This window comes from Durio zibethinus, chromosome 3 (genome assembly GCF_047325235.1).
Source record: "Durio zibethinus cultivar Kanyao isolate XHJ-2024 chromosome 3, ASM4732523v1, whole genome shotgun sequence".
Classification (NCBI taxonomy): domain Eukaryota; kingdom Viridiplantae; phylum Streptophyta; class Magnoliopsida; order Malvales; family Malvaceae; genus Durio; species Durio zibethinus.
Window position 1 is genome coordinate 35,926,339 of NC_143164.1, and position 16,697 is coordinate 35,943,035.

The window sequence follows — 16,697 nt, forward strand, 5'->3', positions numbered from 1 at the left end:
TATCCTATCACTTCACAATCTTTGCCATGTATATAGAATATTCTCTCTTCACAACCTCTTACATTCTGACATATAATTCATCCAAATTTCTCAGTTTTTTCTTCATTTCTCGAGCTGTATGTGATATAAATATACTACATACATACTGATTTTCCAACCCTTTTCTTTTAATTATAAATTATACATTTTTTTTTTCAGAGAATAAAGAATTATCAAAGATGAAGGAGGATTAGAGTAAAATTTAAAACTTTATTCAATTAATTCGTATAACCACTTTTAACAAACAATATTCGTCAATTTATAATTTAAATCTCGATACTTTCTCACATCTTGCACACCCATCTTACTAGCTTCTTTGCAATCTTAAGCTTGAAAACAAATAGTTAAAGAAGTGTGAGTGATCAGTGTGTAATATGATTTCTGTAATACTGCTCGTGAATAGTGATTGAGCAGATTTTTTTTTGGTGTTGGGGGGTGGGGGAAGGTTTGAAAGAGGTGTGAAAATAATTTAGTAAACAAATTGCAAACAGGGACAGAGAGGCGGCTGGGTCGATGGCGAAAGGGTAGTGTGGGGAAGGTTGGGGGAATGTGGCTTCGTGGGTCGAAACAGCCCTACAAGTCGCAATCCCAAAAGATCATGACAGTCTCAGGCTCCTATCCCGCAACTTGGCTCATCCACTCCACGTGGGAGCATCACCTACATCATAGTCAGAACCCTCTCCTGCCACTTGGCCTTCCATTTCCGCGGATTTTTCTTTATTTATTATTTTAATTTTTTCAGCTTTCTGAAAGAAGAAACTCCCTACAGGGTCCATAGAATCAGATGAGAATGTTGTGTCACTTTCTTTGTTTAGGGTTTTTTTTTCCTCAAATAATACAGCATAAAACACCCTTAATTCCTCCATTAAAGGACTTTTTATAGCTATTGATCATTAATTCTTAAATATTAAACTAACAACATTACATTCAAATCATTTTTTGCACAAATTTTCCATGTTGTATATGAAACAGTTGTGCTAATTGATTGTGATTATCCTATCAAAATTCACTTACTCTTAAGTTGGTGGAACATATACAATACTGTGGAATCTCAAGCTTGCTATCAAATCTACATGCACATTTGATGTTGGACAACAAAATCATTGAAGCTCAATGTTTTCATTGGTGACCCAAGTGTTCTCTTATAAATTTTGCTTGTTTTATACCCAGCTACTTCTTGTATTAATTTTGGAAAAACAAAAAAACAATACCTTTCTAAACGAAAGAATAAAATAATTCCCAAAAATGCTAATCCTTCAATAATTTTTTAAGCATGTACATAAGATCTATTAAAATATTCTATGAATAAGAAAAGGTAGCCGTTGACTGGCCCTTGATTCAAACCGCATTAAGTCATTTTCACACCAGTTCCCCTATTTAAACACTCCCCCAACTCTCTCCTGTCCGTCCAAACCAGTTAACATCCATTTCTCTTCTGAACAAACATCAAACGATATCGTCTTTTTACTCATTGGCACCCTTAGACAAACTTAAACAACACCAAACCAAGAATTTCAGGTTTCTCTCCTGCATTTTGGGAACCAGTCTTTGTTTTCACAATGGAGAACTTATTCCGCTTTGTTGATCAGGATCAAGATTTCTTTCAACGTAAATGGACTTTGGTCAATGGTCCGGTCATTGTTGGTGCCGGACCCTCAGGGCTAGCCACAGCTGCTTGCCTAAGAGAACAAGGGGTGCCCTTTGTTGTCCTTGAAAGAGCTGAATGCATAGCATCTTTGTGGCAAAAACGCACCTATGACAGGCTAACGCTTCACCTTCCCAAACAATTCTGCCAACTCCCTAAACTACCTTTCCCTGAGGATTTCCCTGAGTACCCAACAAAGAGACAGTTCATTGAATACCTTGAATCATATGCTAAGCATTTTGATATCAACCCAAAATTCAATGAGTGTGTGCAGTCAGCTAGATATGATGAGACCAGTGGTTTCTGGAGGGTCAAGACCGTAGTTACAAGTGGCTCAAACAAGACCGAGTTTGAATACATTTGCCGCTGGCTTGTGGTGGCCACAGGAGAAAATGCCGAGTGTGTGGTGCCTGATGTTGAAGGATTAGCTGAGTTTGGTGGTGAAGTTGTCCATGCTTGTGAGTACAAGTCTGGTGAAAAATTCAGGGGACAGAAAGTACTAGTTGTCGGCTGCGGCAACTCTGGCATGGAAGTTTCTCTCGATCTCTGCAACCACAATGCTTCAACCTCAATGGTGGTTCGCAGCTCGGTAAGCCATCAACGTAAACCTTTAAAGAGAAATATAACCATGTGATTGAATTCTAATGGGGTTTTTGTTCTGTTTTCTTTTTAACAGGTTCATGTCTTGCCAAGAGAAATTTTTGGGAAATCAACATATGAATTAGCCTTTTTGATGTTGAAATGGCTACCCCTTTGGCTTGTTGACAAGATTATGTTGATTTTGGCCTGGTTGGTGCTCGGAAACGCTGAGAAACATGGACTGAAAAGGCCATCAATGGGTCCATTGGAACTGAAGAACACTCAAGGAAAAACCCCAGTATTGGACATTGGTGCATTGGAGAAAATCATATCAGGTGACATCAATGTTGTTCCTGGAATCAAGCGTTTCTCACGTGGACAAGTTGAGCTTGTTAATGGTGAAAAACTTGATATCGATTCAGTTGTTCTGGCTACCGGATACCGCAGCAACGTTCCCTACTGGCTTCAGGTGAGAAAATGTTCTAAACTCTTATGTTCAGCTTTTGAAATTCTACTGAAAATTGTCAGACTATGATTTGTCCTATTACTTTAAACCACAAATATTTATCATTTTTTAAAAGGGGAAAACTGCTTTTAAGAACCTTCTACAGATTTTTTTTTTTTTTGACAAATACAGAGTTTTTTGTAGAAATGAACTAATCTTGTTTTGCTTCAATGATGAACAGGAAGGTGAATTTTTTTCCAATAATGGATTCCCAAAGGCTCCCTTCCCACATGGTTGGAAAGGCAATGCTGGACTGTATGCAGTTGGGTTCACAAGGAGAGGGCTTTCTGGTGCTTCCTCAGATGCCATGAGGATTGCACAAGATATTGGCAAGGTCTGGAAAGAGGAAACTAAACAGCACAAAAAGAGATCCATAGCTTGCCATAGACGATGCATTTCGCAGTTCTAAATTTCTAATCCTCAGGAAAAAACAAAAAAAAAAACCCAAAAAAAATGTTTCTGTAGCAGCAGCTAGGAAATTAACTTTGTTCTTTTGGGTTTTCTTTATTGTTGTAAAAAAGAATACTGTAAAAAAGGAAAAAAGAAACAAAACAGTTAGCACAGGCTGACAGAGCCCTCTCCCAAGGCCCAAATTTTGATTTCTTCGGGCATTTTGTACGGAGTAGGATGATGGGGCTTTCTTTTTTTTTTCCTTTTCATACAGTGTTTGATCATAATTCAGTAATAAAGTTACATGATACAATTTCCTTTCCCTATTCATAATTGCTCTGTCTCTTTTTGTTGATTGGCTTCAAGGTTTTATTCATAGTACTATTTATAAAATAAAGTTCCAATCCACAAAATTCATGACTTTGATATAGCCAAAAGCCTCATTCTCAACCAGTAAAGGTGATACTGTTACATCGCATGAATCATTGAAAATGCTTCCTCTAAACAGTTTAGATAAGAAATCCATCCCTGAACATAAAGTTTTACAAATGAATTGATCACTCTTGGAAGGAATAATAATTTCCCTACCACTCTCTTGGGATGTACATGACATGCTTTACAAATAACCATCAAACTTTGTAATAATCAAGGTAAAGGCCCACTGATTCAATGTTTCAGATTTGCAAGTTGCCCCCATACACGTCTATTATAGATGGGGAGGACCCATGATCATGAGGGACGATGGAACCCAACTCCCACCATATACCCACAACCAGCTTTTTTTTCTCTCTTTTGAGAGGATAGCCAACTCCAAGATGGGTTACACATCGCTCTTCCCTCAAATATTATTATCTTTTTCTTTAACCAACTTAGTGAATAATCTAAGGCTTAAAAGTCTGATGCCATGCACATGGATAGAGCACGTCAAAGCTCTCATGGCAAAATTACAGTTAGATCTTTTCTGTAAAGCATATTCCAACACTTGAGAAGTAAGAACTAATTCATGGGTTTATGTCCTAATGAGCTTTTCCAATGAATATTATTAACTTAAAGAACTTATGACAGACGTTGAACTTAGCAAGGTCATTACATGATTCCATCCACAGAACGGACACAGCAACATTGCTTTCACTGAAACAAAAGTCCAACTTCCCTACCTCTGACTCTACCCTTGCTTATACTTTCCAACACCACTGATCAGTTATAAAACTTGAAAGAATTGGAATTCCAATAATATTTTATATATTGCTACCTCAAGTTGCAGGGTTGAGATGAGGATTGCAAATTGCAATAGGCAAATGGTATATCTTGGATTCAAGTTGTAGCCTTCGCTAATTTTACATTGCTTTCAGTTTAAATGCATCCAGTGTTCTTGGTTGGTGACTTGGTGTAATAAAAGAAATGCAATTGCCCTGATGCATCGGATGACAGGAGTACTGACGGCAAACTGGACTTATTGCAGCCGGTGGCTTCATGCTTTGCAGCTGAGCTACAGTGCCTTTCAGAAAAGAGATTTTAATTTAGAATTCAACAAAAAGCTCACCTATAATGAAAGGAGCCTAGAGGCCTTTCTCTTCACATTCCCAAACACTGAACATAGAGACAGCCCGCATTGGTATTTCAAAGACACTGATTCAGAAATTACAACAGGGCCCTCATTACCACACCCTTCACAGCAGCAACTGATCAGTTTTTTCCCAAGCCCTGACTGCACTTAACAGCTGAAAAGATCTGTCCTTTTCCCTGGTTTATCTACATGTTTCCAAACCCCTATAATTTTGGCATCACTGATAACAATAGTGAAATAACACATGGAATGGCTATCCTTTTTCCTTGCCAAAATCCCATTGCAAGGGACCCATCATCTTCATCTTGTACAAAACAATACTCTGCAAGTCAGAATTTGTTTCTTCACATGGTTGTGTCGACTAGAGACTCCGGCTGGGTAGACCTAAACCAAACAATGAATTTCAGTTGGATGAGTCCTGATTTTCTAAACATTCTAGTTCTAGTGAAAGATGAGTCTATAGCCTTGACAGTTGACATTGCGACTCTGATCGTGACAAGAGATTCCAGCTCAGTCGAGTTAAAAGATCAAAAACTGATATTCCCAGAGAGTAAATGATTGGCTTACTAATAACACAACAAGAATTTGATTTTATGATATGTTGGATAGACAAACTTGGGAACACCCCTACCAAGTCATAACCTCTCTAGATTTACATGCCAAGTTGTCATAAAGCCCACCTGTTCTATCCTATCCAGGGACTGAGTGTATAGGACACAGGACAAGCGAAATTTTAATTCCATCACGAGTAAGCGCATACCTACATACAGTTTGAGTACAATGCTATTGCAACTTACACCTTTTAATGCAGCCTAGCTATAAAATATGCTAAAGAAGAAACTGTTACACCATACTATATTTTATAAGAAATATATATATATATATATTTACACACAAATGTACTCAGAGAAATGAGATTATAAGATCAAAATGCTTTCACATTTTTTCTTGGCATTTTGCGAAAGTTCATGTTAAAAAGAAAAAAGAGCTGCTAATTTACATTAATATTTTCAAAGAAATTGAGGATGTTTTCAAGTTAAGGGTTCAAATTGATTCCATAGTACTTTCATTTCTTCAAACCTTACACATTTTGCAATCTTAGTTGGTCTAATATAAACAAAGATAAGATTGTTAGTTGAAATTTTGAGATTAAGAATAAAATCTTATTGTCTAATCTTAATCTGTTTTTTCTTTTTAATTCAACTTTTTCTTGAAATTCCCAAAACTTTCTTGTAAACAAAAATGAAAATAAAAGAAAAGAAAATGGTTATTCAAGTTAAATTAAGCTTAGTTAAAACTATCAAAGCCCAAAGCCAAAACTAAAAACCAGCCCATTTGTATAAACAAATCCAAAAAAAAAAAAAAACTGAAACTATAAGGGAAGAAAAAGACAACAAGAGATCAATCTCGACACACAAACGAAAAAAACAGAAGAAAAACAATGGCAGTTGCATCCCATCTGGCAAAACTGAGCTCTGTTCCTCTAAGCCGTCCTGGGTCTTTCTCCTCTTCTTCTTTCTCTCACCTTCCATGCCATAAATTTCTACATATTCAAAGCAACAAAGCTTCAACATCAACCGCCTGGAGCTTAGGCATCAATAGCTCAAGGAAGCAACGCAAACCCATGTCTGTGCGAGGCATGGCTTCCTCATTTGGGTCCAGGCTTGAGGAAAGTGTTAAGAAGACCGTGGCTGATAACCCTGTTGTTGTTTACTCCAAGAGTTGGTGCTCGTGGGTTCAAATCTCATCATTCTCCAAATTTTCATCTTTTTGAAATTTAATGTATTTTAGACGATTTATTGTGTGAATTGGGTTTTTTTTAGAGAGATTTGAAATGGGCTTTTTTTTTTCCCTCTCTTTGCAGGTATTCTTCGGAGGTGAAATCTTTGTTCAGGAAACTTGGTGTAGAACCATTGGCTATTGAATTGGATGAATTGGGTTAGTTTTCTTCAATTTTTTTGTCTTTGTATATTTATGATCTTCTTTTTTGTAATTTTTATAGAGTAATTGATGATAATAAACGGTGATTTTTGAGATCTTGCTGAACTTGAATTTTCCATATAGTTCGGATGAAATGCATTTGTCTTAATATATGTGATACAATGAAAATGGCTGAACGTTTGAATTGTTGGGGACCTTGTGAGTGTGCCCTCTTGCTTCTGCCTAATGAACTATTACTATTAGCAGAGACCCATCTTTGCTTATTGGCCTTGTGGAAAGTTGGTTGTTTTATGACCTCGACTGAGATGTTGAATGCAATGAGGGCTGAATCTTTCAAATTCAGAAAAAAAAAACATCAACCGTGAAATTTTGGTATATTTTCTGCGTTCATATAGAAACAAATAATGAAGAATGGAGATTTGATGGAGGCTAAGTTCAATATTTAGATGAAGTTAAATGAAATTTAAGGGTGACTTGTAGATCTTCAGTACCCTTCGGAAAACCCTTTGAAATAACGAGAGCCTAGGATTCATAACCGCTTTTTGCTTTTTATGAAAACCTTGAAAACTTTAACCAATAAGATAACTAATCATGGTAATACTTGGTTAAGTCCTAGTGCTTAGAAATCATAATAGTAAAAATATCGCCTATGCCAATATAAGTAACCATAGATTACTATTCACAATATGATACTCTCTCTTTGAAAATTTGGTATGGTAAAGCTAGAAATTAAGTTCATAAAACATTTTTCTTCAAAAAAAAAAAAAAGAGATTCCGGGTTGTTATTTGTGTTATCTTTCTCTGAATTCAACAGAAGCCAAGTATGAAATTTCATATCTCAAATTGGGCTGTGCAGTCAGTTACTTTTCATCTTAATATTGATCTTGCATATGCTTAAAGAGTTTTATCTTTTTCAGGTCCCCAAGGGCCCCAAGTGCAGAAGGTGCTGGAGCGGCTTACTGGGCAACACACTGTCCCTAATGTTTTTATTGGTAAGTAGTGCTTTTCTAGTCTTAGAACTACCTAACAGATTTAGAGCTACATTTACTTATAAACTGTCTGAATGGTTTATTTCTTTTATATGTATTAAATCCTTACCAGCCCATTTGTTATCTTTATTACATACTGTCTTTATAAACGGATGAAGTATAAATTTGTGTTGTCAGATTGGTGTTTACAAGCAGATAAGAAATTGATTGGCCAAAATTAAAAGAAAAAAAAAAAAAAACAAACAAACAGCCTTTTATGATTGTGATTCTCAAATGAAATTGCAGTGACCAAAAGATTTTTTTTTATTCATTTCTTGCTCTATGATACTATCCAACTACAAGCTAAGGAACTTTATTTAGAGTTATCGTTGGAACTATATTTAGCAATTCTAATTTTACAGAGGGTGCAGTTTCTGTTATTCTATTTTTTGTCTTTTTCTTTTTCCCTTTTCTCTCTCTGAAATGTTCTTCATTATATAATGATAACTAATGTTAAAATTTCTATCTGCTTCGCACAGGGGGCAATCACATTGGTGGTTGTACAGGTATTAATGCATTTCCCTCTCTTGAATCATACATTCATTAAGATGAGACTTAGCAGCATCTTTTACCAACCTAGAATATGTCTAACTGCTAAAATAAATCTGCATAATTTAGATTCTCAAATAATATATTAAACTTTTGAGTCATTTCCTGAATAATGTTATCCACCCTTCCATGGTTCTCGTGATTTTATGATTCTCTACTTCCTTCCACTAAAAAAAAACATTTTACTTTTCTAATATATCATTGCTTCAGTTTGCACTGCTAGTAATTCCCTAATCCTTGGCTCTTAGCTTGGGATGCATGATATGATTTTTGAAAATAACATGAGTTATTTTCATTGTTCTTTTTCCTTATTTTTTTCTGTTTGAGTAACTTGGTTTCCTTGAAATAAGAGACGCTTTCATGTAGAATTCAACTGAATAAATTTCGGTTGTTATTGTTGCTTCATATTCTGATTCAGATACTGTCAAACTATACCACAAAGGAGAGCTGGAACCTTTGCTGTCTGAAGCTAATGCTAAAAGGAAGGCAAACTAGTTCATTTGGCTTGTCATATGCCAGATATGACCCCCCAGCAAACTTTGGATCCAATTAAAAGGCATGCCACTTTCCTGCCTCCAAAAACAGAAATGTTTTGCTTCAATTACATTTATTTACTTCAAAAATCCTAGAAGTTATTTCTTTATATCTCTCCATTCAAGTTGTATATTAAAACCGTGAAATTGATGCATCTATCTCATGTGAACCATGTTTGGTAATAATCCCACTTTAAAACCTGTTGGATTTAGCAATTCATGAGTTTCTGGAAAAAAAAATATGAATCAAAAGATAATGTTTCAGCTTACAAGTACTTGGTAGTGTTTTTAAGGTACTATTTTTATTTGTAACTGTTATGAATATATATAACTGGCAGAGTGAGTATATTCTGGAGCTTTAATGGCTTTCATTGCATCATATTGGAAGATTTGTGAGTCAAACTTTTAGAAAGGCATGGAAATCCCTCAAAGGAACTGACAGTTCAACAACATTTTCCAGATGATCACCATTTTAACGCTAAAGGTTGAAATTGTAAATAAGATAAGTTATGTATTCATATTATATAAAATATTAATAATTCATGTATATATATATATATATATATATGACGTTTTATATAAAAATTACGTATTATAATTTATATTGATATAAAAATATAAAATATTTTTATTTTTGTTTTATTAAATTCATATATAATTTTTATTAAAATATTAAATTGTATTATATTTATATTTTTTTCATAACGTATCGTATTATCTTATCATAAATCGTCAGTCTTTGAAACATAGGTAGGAAAAGAAGACGGAAGAAATCATCAGGAGAGAACATGATAATATGATACACGTTTTTGTCACAAACAAGTTCAAGCTAGAGGGCAGGGGAAGAGGGGAAGACAATATGATCTTGAAAACCAAAATTACAAATGCTACAATGACTCATTTAACTTCTGCAATCTCATCCAATGCATAGTTGTTCGTAGATACATTGGCGTAATTAACTTTGTTGAATCGAACAACAACAGGGTAGCGAGTCTTGGGATCCTGCACGAAATGAACATCAGATTCAGAAACCTAGATCGTCAAAGAAATTAACATGCCACATGCAAGAGGGAGAAAAAGAGAAGGAGAGAGAGTGACCTGGTCAACTGCAACAACTGATCCATAGCTATTGTACCAGTAGGACTCCCTTCTAAGAATCTTGACCTAGGAGGTTAAAACCAATTGAAAGTTAGTTCAAACATATAATAATTCCAAGGCTCCTTTCATTTCTTGGCCAAAAATGTAACTCAAAAAATGAAAATATAAGCGCCTGCTTCCCTATAAAATTGATAATTTGTGCATTTATATTTATTTATTTTATATCAATTATATATAAAACATGAAAATTATTATATCACATTTCATAAAGATACATCAAAAACCAAACGCATTTATTTTGTTTTTGTTAAATTTATATACAATTTTTATTAAGATTTTAAATTAGGTAACTTTCATATCTTTTTTTCATATGGTATAATGTCCTTGCTAAAATTGAGATGTCGATTTTAATGCTCATATAGTATATAGATGTCTATTTTCATGCATTATTTCTGCATATATATATATATATATAAATATCCTATATGTTCAACAAATTTTCATTTAACTGCTAATTTAATGCTCATATACACACCATACAGTTGGCTAGCATGTGATCTTAGGGCAAGTTTTCTTTTCAGCTATCAAACAGATAAGATATGGGGTTATGATTAGAACTGATAATTCAATGGCGGTAGCTAACCTTGGTGCCTCTTTTTGGTCCAATGGGTGGTGGCTTAGGCTTAGGGGCTTCACCTCCTTCTCGTGCTGCAGTGGTGGTAGCTGGAGCTGGTGCTGCAGCCTCCTCAGCTGCTGCCTTCACAACAAGCCTTGAACTGTTGTTGCTCTTTGAAGGGAAAACCACCATGTTGCTCTTAGAAGCTGAGCTTGCATTCCCCTTGATATTGGGCGTAATCAAGAACCCTGAAGCAGCTGATGCCATGCTGCAGCTAGCCATGTCCACTCTCTTTCTGTCTCTGTAACAGATGGAAATGTACAAGTGCTGCAGAACAGTTTGAAGAAAAGAAAGAAGAAAGATTGAGAGGCCTTGAATGAATTGGATTTTCTCTGTGTTTTGTGCTCAGAGAATTATCTGATCTTGAGAAAGTCGACTCTATCGTTTTCTCCACTAGGGAACTGCCACGTATGTACCATATCCCATTGTTTGGATAATGTGATCATTCACCTAAACGAGTTATAAAATTCTCTCCCAACTAAACTCCAAGAAGAAAAAAAAAAAAACTAAATATATGATTGTTTTTATTTTTGAATAATTGAATTTGTTAAGACAATTTTAATTATTGCAAAATAATTAACAAATAGAACTTTACTTGTTTTTTTATTATTTGCTTTTTACATTTTATTAAAAATTATTGCATAAAATAAGAAATAAACTAAACTAAAATCATTATTAATTAAAAATATATAAACAACTATTATAAACAACAATCTTAATTATAACTAATTTATATAAAATGTTTTATATTTTGATAGCCACCTTAGCAATAATAATTTTGACTATCACATTGATAGAATTTACACATAATTATTCAGCTAATTACGTTATTTTTTAAGTATAAAAGAAAAGGCTAGATGAAATAAGTATTAAATTGACGGTTTTTACTTTTTTTAAAAACTATTTTCTGTTATTTTTAAAAAAATTTTATATATTTTATTGATTTGAGGGTCAAAATACTTTTTAAAAATATTATTCCTCATGCTGGTTTTTTTTTTTACAAATTACATTTATTATTCTTCTCAAATTAAAAAAAAAAAATTCTTCAATTATAAATTAAAAAAATTACATTAACAAAATGAAATACAATTATTCGATGACATAATTTTCAAATTTTTATTATTTTATGTCTAATTAGGTTACTCCTATTCTGCTTTAAAAAGAAATTTTAAGTAACAAAAATGTTTCTCGAAGTAAATAATAATAATAATAATAATAATAAAAGCAAGAGATCCAAGGTGTATACTGGGTCACGATCCGAGTTTGAGTCCGACCCGTGACATCTACACCCTTCCCCTATCTCTCACGTGCCGTTTTGGCGCCTAAACTAGTTTCTTCGCTACAACGGCCATAATCCCCGACGAGTTTCAGTTCCCCAATCCCCTCCCAGCCAAAGCTAGGGTTTTTGATTCAATCGTATCCCCAAAATCCAATGACAAAACTGACATCAAAATGAAGAGAAGAATTCGAGATACTCACCCCGAAAACCCATCTCCAATTCGAATTTCATTCCTCGAAGCTCTCGACAGAGGTCGGAGCCACGTAACCCAACGCGATCCCCGATCTAATCGAGGTTTTTCCTCTCTTTTTTTTTTCTCAATTATTTATTTATTAAACGAAGATTGTGTTTAATTTGAACTTCTTTGGCTCTACCAAATGCTAGTATCATTCAAATTCGAGCTTACCTTTATAATTCTCTTTCAGATTTTGTTTGTTTGGACAGAAAACATTTTCCTGAAAACAATTTCCTTTTAAACGCCTAATTGGATAGAATTCAATTAGATTACTTAATTGTTTCCACTTTAGATCTACCGTTTTAGCAAAGCGTTTGAAGAATTTTGTTTATATTTGATGGATTATCATAATCATGGGTATGCAGATGCTGGCCCCAAAACTTCTGAGTATGCGTTTTTCAAGAAACTGAAGAAAGATGCCGGCCAAATATTTGACTCTCATTCAATGCAAAGGGAGAAAAACCAACCAAACAAGTTGAATTCCAGCGAATGCGGTGGAGTAGAAGGTATGTTCAAGTCAGATATTGTCCTCACTTTAACAGAAATTGACTGATATCACCTTCCTCTTTGCTTTGTAGAGGGGACCAAAATTGTAAGGAACATCTCCAAGTCCTCAGAGGTAACCAACATTACTAGAAATTGCTACAAGGACTTTAGGTCCCCGCTGTCTGTAGCTAATATTAGCTCTAAGGAGCTGGGATCACTGTTGTCCATAAAAATTGTTGGTTCTAAGGACTCGAGATCACCGTTGCCCATTAACAATGTGACACGTATCAACTTTGATTCATTCCTCCCACCAGTTGACGGAGCAGCTAATAACTCGGGTATGCTATGTAGTGAATTCTTAAGTTCTTGTTTGTATCAATCCTTTGTTTGACTGATTGCTAACTTTGTCTTTTAACTATTACTAAGTAGTTGTGCTTCAATAAATATCATTTGACTTATCATTTGCACCTATTGATGTCTGAGTTTGGGTTTTCAGTTTTAGTTTTATTGATGTAACTATTAGTCTATTACATGCTTGTTTGTGTTCATTTTGTTTTTAACAATCCTCATACTTTTTTAAGTATTGCCCTAGTATCGCTGCAAAGTTGCCAACTTTTGTGTCCATTGTCAAAACCCCCTGGAACTCTTATGTTAAATTTCTGATGTCCAGTCCCCACAGAACCAAAAGTTATGAAGTTAGTCTTGCAAGTAACCAGTGTTCCCGCTTTCATTAACAGAGGTCAGTTTAAAGAATGCCTTCTCAACCTTTGAGTCTATATGCAGCATAGAAGATTGGTTGGAGCATGATAGCAACAACAAGAGACTAGGAGGTAAAAATCCTCTTACTAATCTTTTTTATCCTCCATTCAAAAGCAAAGGAATATATATTTAGGGAAATGCTGCAAATGTTTGTGCAGTTGTGCTTATGTTATAGCAATCAAAATTGTCCTTTTGCCTTTGCATTTTGGTAAACTGGCTGAGTTCTTGTTTTCACCTTGGAATTTCAAACTTTACATAAAGAAAAATACATCAAAGTGTCATCTGATGTTTAAAACAAGATTAGTCATTGGCTAAAACTGAGAATTTTAAGCCATTTCATGAAATAAAATTAGATAATTTCAACTTTCAGGATCTCAGTCTGATCAAGTGGACTTATTTTCTAGAAAGAGACAAAAACTGCGTCAATGGGCTCATAACTCATTTCCTGAGATAGACGAACTCTTTTCCAAGGGGTTAGACTCGTGATCATTAAAAGTAAATTTCATTCTTTTCACAATTCATATCATGCAGTGAGTAGATGTTCTCTCAGGTATGATCTTATTTCAATGCTCCTTTGTCGGCTTTTACCTTGGAGCAATGAGAAAAATGTATGCTCTTTAAACTTTCTGTATGATATGACTTCTTTTGTTAACTTGATTACATAGGAAAAATATTGGCTTTTGCAGAGTTGCGGAAGTGCTGAGTCTGCACCAATGGAGAGCAATACTAATGCAGAGTTACTTGCCTGCCCTAAGTCAGATATTCCTTCTGAGAAACTTTATAGGTTGCCAAAAAGGAACAACATGGAAGTTGAATATATGCCATACTTGGAAAATGGTACATCATGTTATTGGTCAGACAGATCGAGGGAGACCATGCTCTCTAATATCTGCTCTCCAACCTATAAAAACCACAGCACCCTTCAAAAGAATTTAGAGTTACCTAGCTGTGAACTAAGACGGAAAAATTTGATCTCCTGCAATGAAGGTGAGTCCACTTTTGGCTTTCCATTGGTGAGACATGGATCTTTTCCTCCATTTAGTTCTTTCAAAGAACCAGATGACTTGCATGATTCAAATGGATCTCTGCCTGGAAGAGAGCCACATTTGCTACTGCTTGAATGGGATTCTGTAAACATTAATGAAAGGAGCTTTTCAGCAACTTGTCAGAATACAAATTGGACTATAATTCCTGCAGTACGAAGTTCATCGGATCATAAACAAATTCTAAATAATTGGTGTGAACTATCTGATATACATGAGTTGTGTTCATCACCTGTACAGGGAAATTATCCCCAAGATTTTTGTACATTACTGCCGCCCAATAGTACCAGCTATGGTAAGCATGAGCTTGGAAGATCAATTTTAGAAGAAGAGGAAGAAACAGTTGTAGAGTTGAACCATCTTCCTTTGACCTTATCACATTCGTCAAAGGGCCTTAATCTAATTGCAGATTGTGATCTTTATGGAATTGCATGTAAAGGTAGTGAGACCAATGACATTCTCCGATCTCCTGGAAATCACTTTGGCTTCATGAGCAAGGCTTTAGGTGAGGAGAACAGTACTCCTGGTTTTGGAACTCACCTTTCATTTGCTCTTGATGTAGAATGGAAATGCTTACAATCAAGCGATTTACGAAGAGAGCGATGCTTATCTACTTACAATGATCTTCAATTCCTTGAAAAGGAAATCATATATTCAAACTTTCTTAGTGAAGATGAATTTGTGAGTTCCTCAGTTGGTTCAAGTTGTAGAAGCCTTATGTCCAGTGAAGATATGGTAGACATTCATGACTGGCGATCTTTCTATTTCCAAATATCTTGCAACAAAGATAAGGCATCTCCCTTGCTGCTTGATAAATCAAGTTGGGAGGATTGCACAGAAGAAACATATGATAGTGATAATCAATTCAAATGCATTTGATGCTTTCTTTGCCTTACATCGTGGTCCTTACTTTTATTAAGATGTCGACTGGCTTGAAGCCTAAACCATGCTGTTGTATTTTGCACTTCAGCCAACAAGGCATATGTAGCTAAATTTTCTAATCGAATTAGAAATGTATTAAAGTTTTTAGGTGGATGGAGTTCCTTGATGTATTTTGGTGATCTTACAGTAGTTCATACCATCTTTCTTGTGGGAATTGCCATTTAGGGTTGTTTGGCTATCTTATTAAAAAATGACTGGTTGAGGTAAGGATGCATCTTGTTACATGTAAGAAGACTTCCAGCTCTGATTTTTGAATAGCCTAGAAATATTGTGATATATTAGGGGTTAAAAAATGGCCAATTGCATTCTTAGAGTAGCCATCTATAGCAAAAAAAAAAAAAAAAAAAGGATTTTCTGAGTTGGGAATGAAGTTATGCAATTTGCATTGAAGTTCTCAATAGGGAAAATGAGTATTCACCCCGGCATCAGAAAGCAAGCATCCAGGTTCTGATTTCTGAGTCTCCTGAGTCCTGATTCAGCATCAGCAGCAGCTGCAGCAGCAGCAGCAGAGGCAGCAGCATATAAATGAAAAAAGGTACAAATCTTTCTAGCTACATTAATTCAATTAATGTCTGTTAAATGTCTATTTTGTGTTAATTATTTGTTAAATACAAAATATCATATTATAATTTATGTTAACTTTTTAAATATAAATTTTTTTTTTTTTATTAAATTCATATATTATTTTTGTCTAAATTTTAAATTATATGCCTGCCTGCCATTGCCATTTAACTAAAATACAAAGTCTTAAAATTGTAAAATCATACCTTTCTTATTACTACTTCTGTACTACATCATCAATTCCCTTAATAACGCACAATTGAATAAATAAATAAATAAAAGTGCAAACCACAATAAAAGCGGAAAATTCTTTCGAACGTTATTGCGGTCCCAAATTCTGCCAATCCCCAAGTTGTCCATCGACTGTCGAGCATTTTAGCTTGCATGCACTTTGTTCACCTTTCCTTGACGAATCTTCTTTCTTGATCAAACCAATGGATATACTGTTTGGATTTAAGTCTAAAATGTATTTTAAAAGAATGAAATATTAATATAAAAAATATTTTTATATTAACAACGAGAAAATAAGATTTAATAATATAAATAACGGCATATTATTTTGTAAATAATATAAGCTTTAAAGGCAAAGATTTAATAATCTTCCAAATGCGCCTCAAAATATGGGAAGCATATAAATATACAAATAATGGACAAATTTTGTATCAAAACACGTAATGAAGAAAGGTCAAACCTATCATCAAAACAAAAGGAGAGTTTCCATTTAAGAGAAACATAACAGAAATTCTGATTAAGTCTAAGTGATTTTATTTTTGGGGAGTGGGGAGGCTAAGGGCGTTTTTCTTTGATCTAAATTTTCATATTTACATCGAAACGCCAGCAAA

At 34.6% G+C, this 16,697-nt stretch overlaps 4 protein-coding genes across 5 annotated transcripts; 3 read left to right on the top strand and 1 right to left on the bottom strand.

Moving 5' to 3' along the window:
- The first annotated feature begins 1,213 nt into the window (after nucleotides 1–1,213).
- On the top strand, nucleotides 1,214–3,388 carry LOC111283747 (putative indole-3-pyruvate monooxygenase YUCCA8). Its single transcript, XM_022872352.2, has 3 exons — nucleotides 1,214–2,273; nucleotides 2,361–2,732; nucleotides 2,950–3,388. Exons 1-3 carry the CDS (start codon nucleotides 1,599–1,601, stop codon nucleotides 3,175–3,177), a joined length of 1,275 nt encoding a protein of 424 aa, XP_022728087.1. The 5' UTR covers nucleotides 1,214–1,598; the 3' UTR covers nucleotides 3,178–3,388.
- Nucleotides 3,389–6,111: 2,723 nt separating this feature from the next.
- Nucleotides 6,112–9,051, top strand: LOC111283822 (monothiol glutaredoxin-S10-like). 2 transcript variants are annotated; one of them, XM_022872449.2, is made up of 5 exons: nucleotides 6,113–6,456; nucleotides 6,590–6,663; nucleotides 7,584–7,658; nucleotides 8,174–8,200; nucleotides 8,662–9,051. In XM_022872449.2, exons 1-5 carry the CDS (start codon nucleotides 6,167–6,169, stop codon nucleotides 8,736–8,738), a joined length of 543 nt encoding a protein of 180 aa, XP_022728184.1. In that variant the 5' UTR covers nucleotides 6,113–6,166; the 3' UTR covers nucleotides 8,739–9,051. The 2 variants fall into 2 exon arrangements, with proteins under 2 accessions (XP_022728185.1, XP_022728184.1); XM_022872450.2 differs by lacking the exon at nucleotides 8,174–8,200 and having other exon boundaries at nucleotides 6,112–6,456; nucleotides 8,662–8,962.
- A 504-nt stretch (nucleotides 9,052–9,555) lies between these two features.
- Nucleotides 9,556–10,894, bottom strand: LOC111283823 (photosystem I reaction center subunit IV A, chloroplastic-like). Its single transcript, XM_022872451.2, has 3 exons — nucleotides 10,518–10,894; nucleotides 9,875–9,940; nucleotides 9,556–9,778 (listed from the first exon to the last, which is right to left on the bottom strand). Exons 1-3 carry the CDS (start codon nucleotides 10,770–10,772, stop codon nucleotides 9,674–9,676), a joined length of 426 nt encoding a protein of 141 aa, XP_022728186.2. The 5' UTR covers nucleotides 10,773–10,894; the 3' UTR covers nucleotides 9,556–9,673.
- A 983-nt stretch (nucleotides 10,895–11,877) lies between these two features.
- LOC111283972 (uncharacterized) lies at nucleotides 11,878–15,387 on the top strand. Its single transcript, XM_022872673.2, has 7 exons — nucleotides 11,878–12,123; nucleotides 12,430–12,570; nucleotides 12,643–12,888; nucleotides 13,288–13,380; nucleotides 13,680–13,782; nucleotides 13,860–13,917; nucleotides 13,996–15,387. The coding sequence occupies exons 1-7, from the start codon at nucleotides 12,003–12,005 to the stop codon at nucleotides 15,229–15,231; spliced, it is 1,998 nt and encodes a 665-aa protein (XP_022728408.2). The 5' UTR covers nucleotides 11,878–12,002; the 3' UTR covers nucleotides 15,232–15,387.
- Nucleotides 15,388–16,697: the final 1,310 nt, after the last annotated feature.

Bases quoted from the DNA above. Each gene is read 5' to 3' on its own strand.
- LOC111283747 (XM_022872352.2), top strand. From the start codon at position 1,599: ATGGAGAACTTATTCCGCTTTGTTGATCAGGATCAAGATTTCTTTCAA. The intron at 2,274-2,360 runs GTAAGCCATCAA...TCTTTTTAACAG, and splicing joins CAATGGTGGTTCGCAGCTCG to GTTCATGTCTTGCCAAGAGA. The intron at 2,733-2,949 runs GTGAGAAAATGT...AATGATGAACAG, and splicing joins ACGTTCCCTACTGGCTTCAG to GAAGGTGAATTTTTTTCCAA.
- LOC111283822 (XM_022872449.2), top strand. From the start codon at position 6,167: ATGGCAGTTGCATCCCATCTGGCAAAACTGAGCTCTGTTCCTCTAAGC. The intron at 6,457-6,589 runs GTGGGTTCAAAT...CTCTCTTTGCAG, and splicing joins TACTCCAAGAGTTGGTGCTC to GTATTCTTCGGAGGTGAAAT. The intron at 8,201-8,661 runs GTATTAATGCAT...ATTCTGATTCAG, and splicing joins TCACATTGGTGGTTGTACAG to ATACTGTCAAACTATACCAC.
- LOC111283823 (XM_022872451.2), bottom strand. From the start codon at position 10,772: ATGGCTAGCTGCAGCATGGCATCAGCTGCTTCAGGGTTCTTGATTACG. The intron at 9,941-10,517 runs GTTAGCTACCGC...TTAACCTCCTAG, and splicing joins GACCAAAAAGAGGCACCAAG to GTCAAGATTCTTAGAAGGGA. The intron at 9,779-9,874 runs GTCACTCTCTCT...CATTTCGTGCAG, and splicing joins CAGTTGTTGCAGTTGACCAG to GATCCCAAGACTCGCTACCC.
- LOC111283972 (XM_022872673.2), top strand. From the start codon at position 12,003: ATGAAGAGAAGAATTCGAGATACTCACCCCGAAAACCCATCTCCAATT. The intron at 12,571-12,642 runs GTATGTTCAAGT...TTTGCTTTGTAG, and splicing joins CGAATGCGGTGGAGTAGAAG to AGGGGACCAAAATTGTAAGG. The intron at 13,918-13,995 runs GTATGCTCTTTA...TGGCTTTTGCAG, and splicing joins CTTGGAGCAATGAGAAAAAT to AGTTGCGGAAGTGCTGAGTC.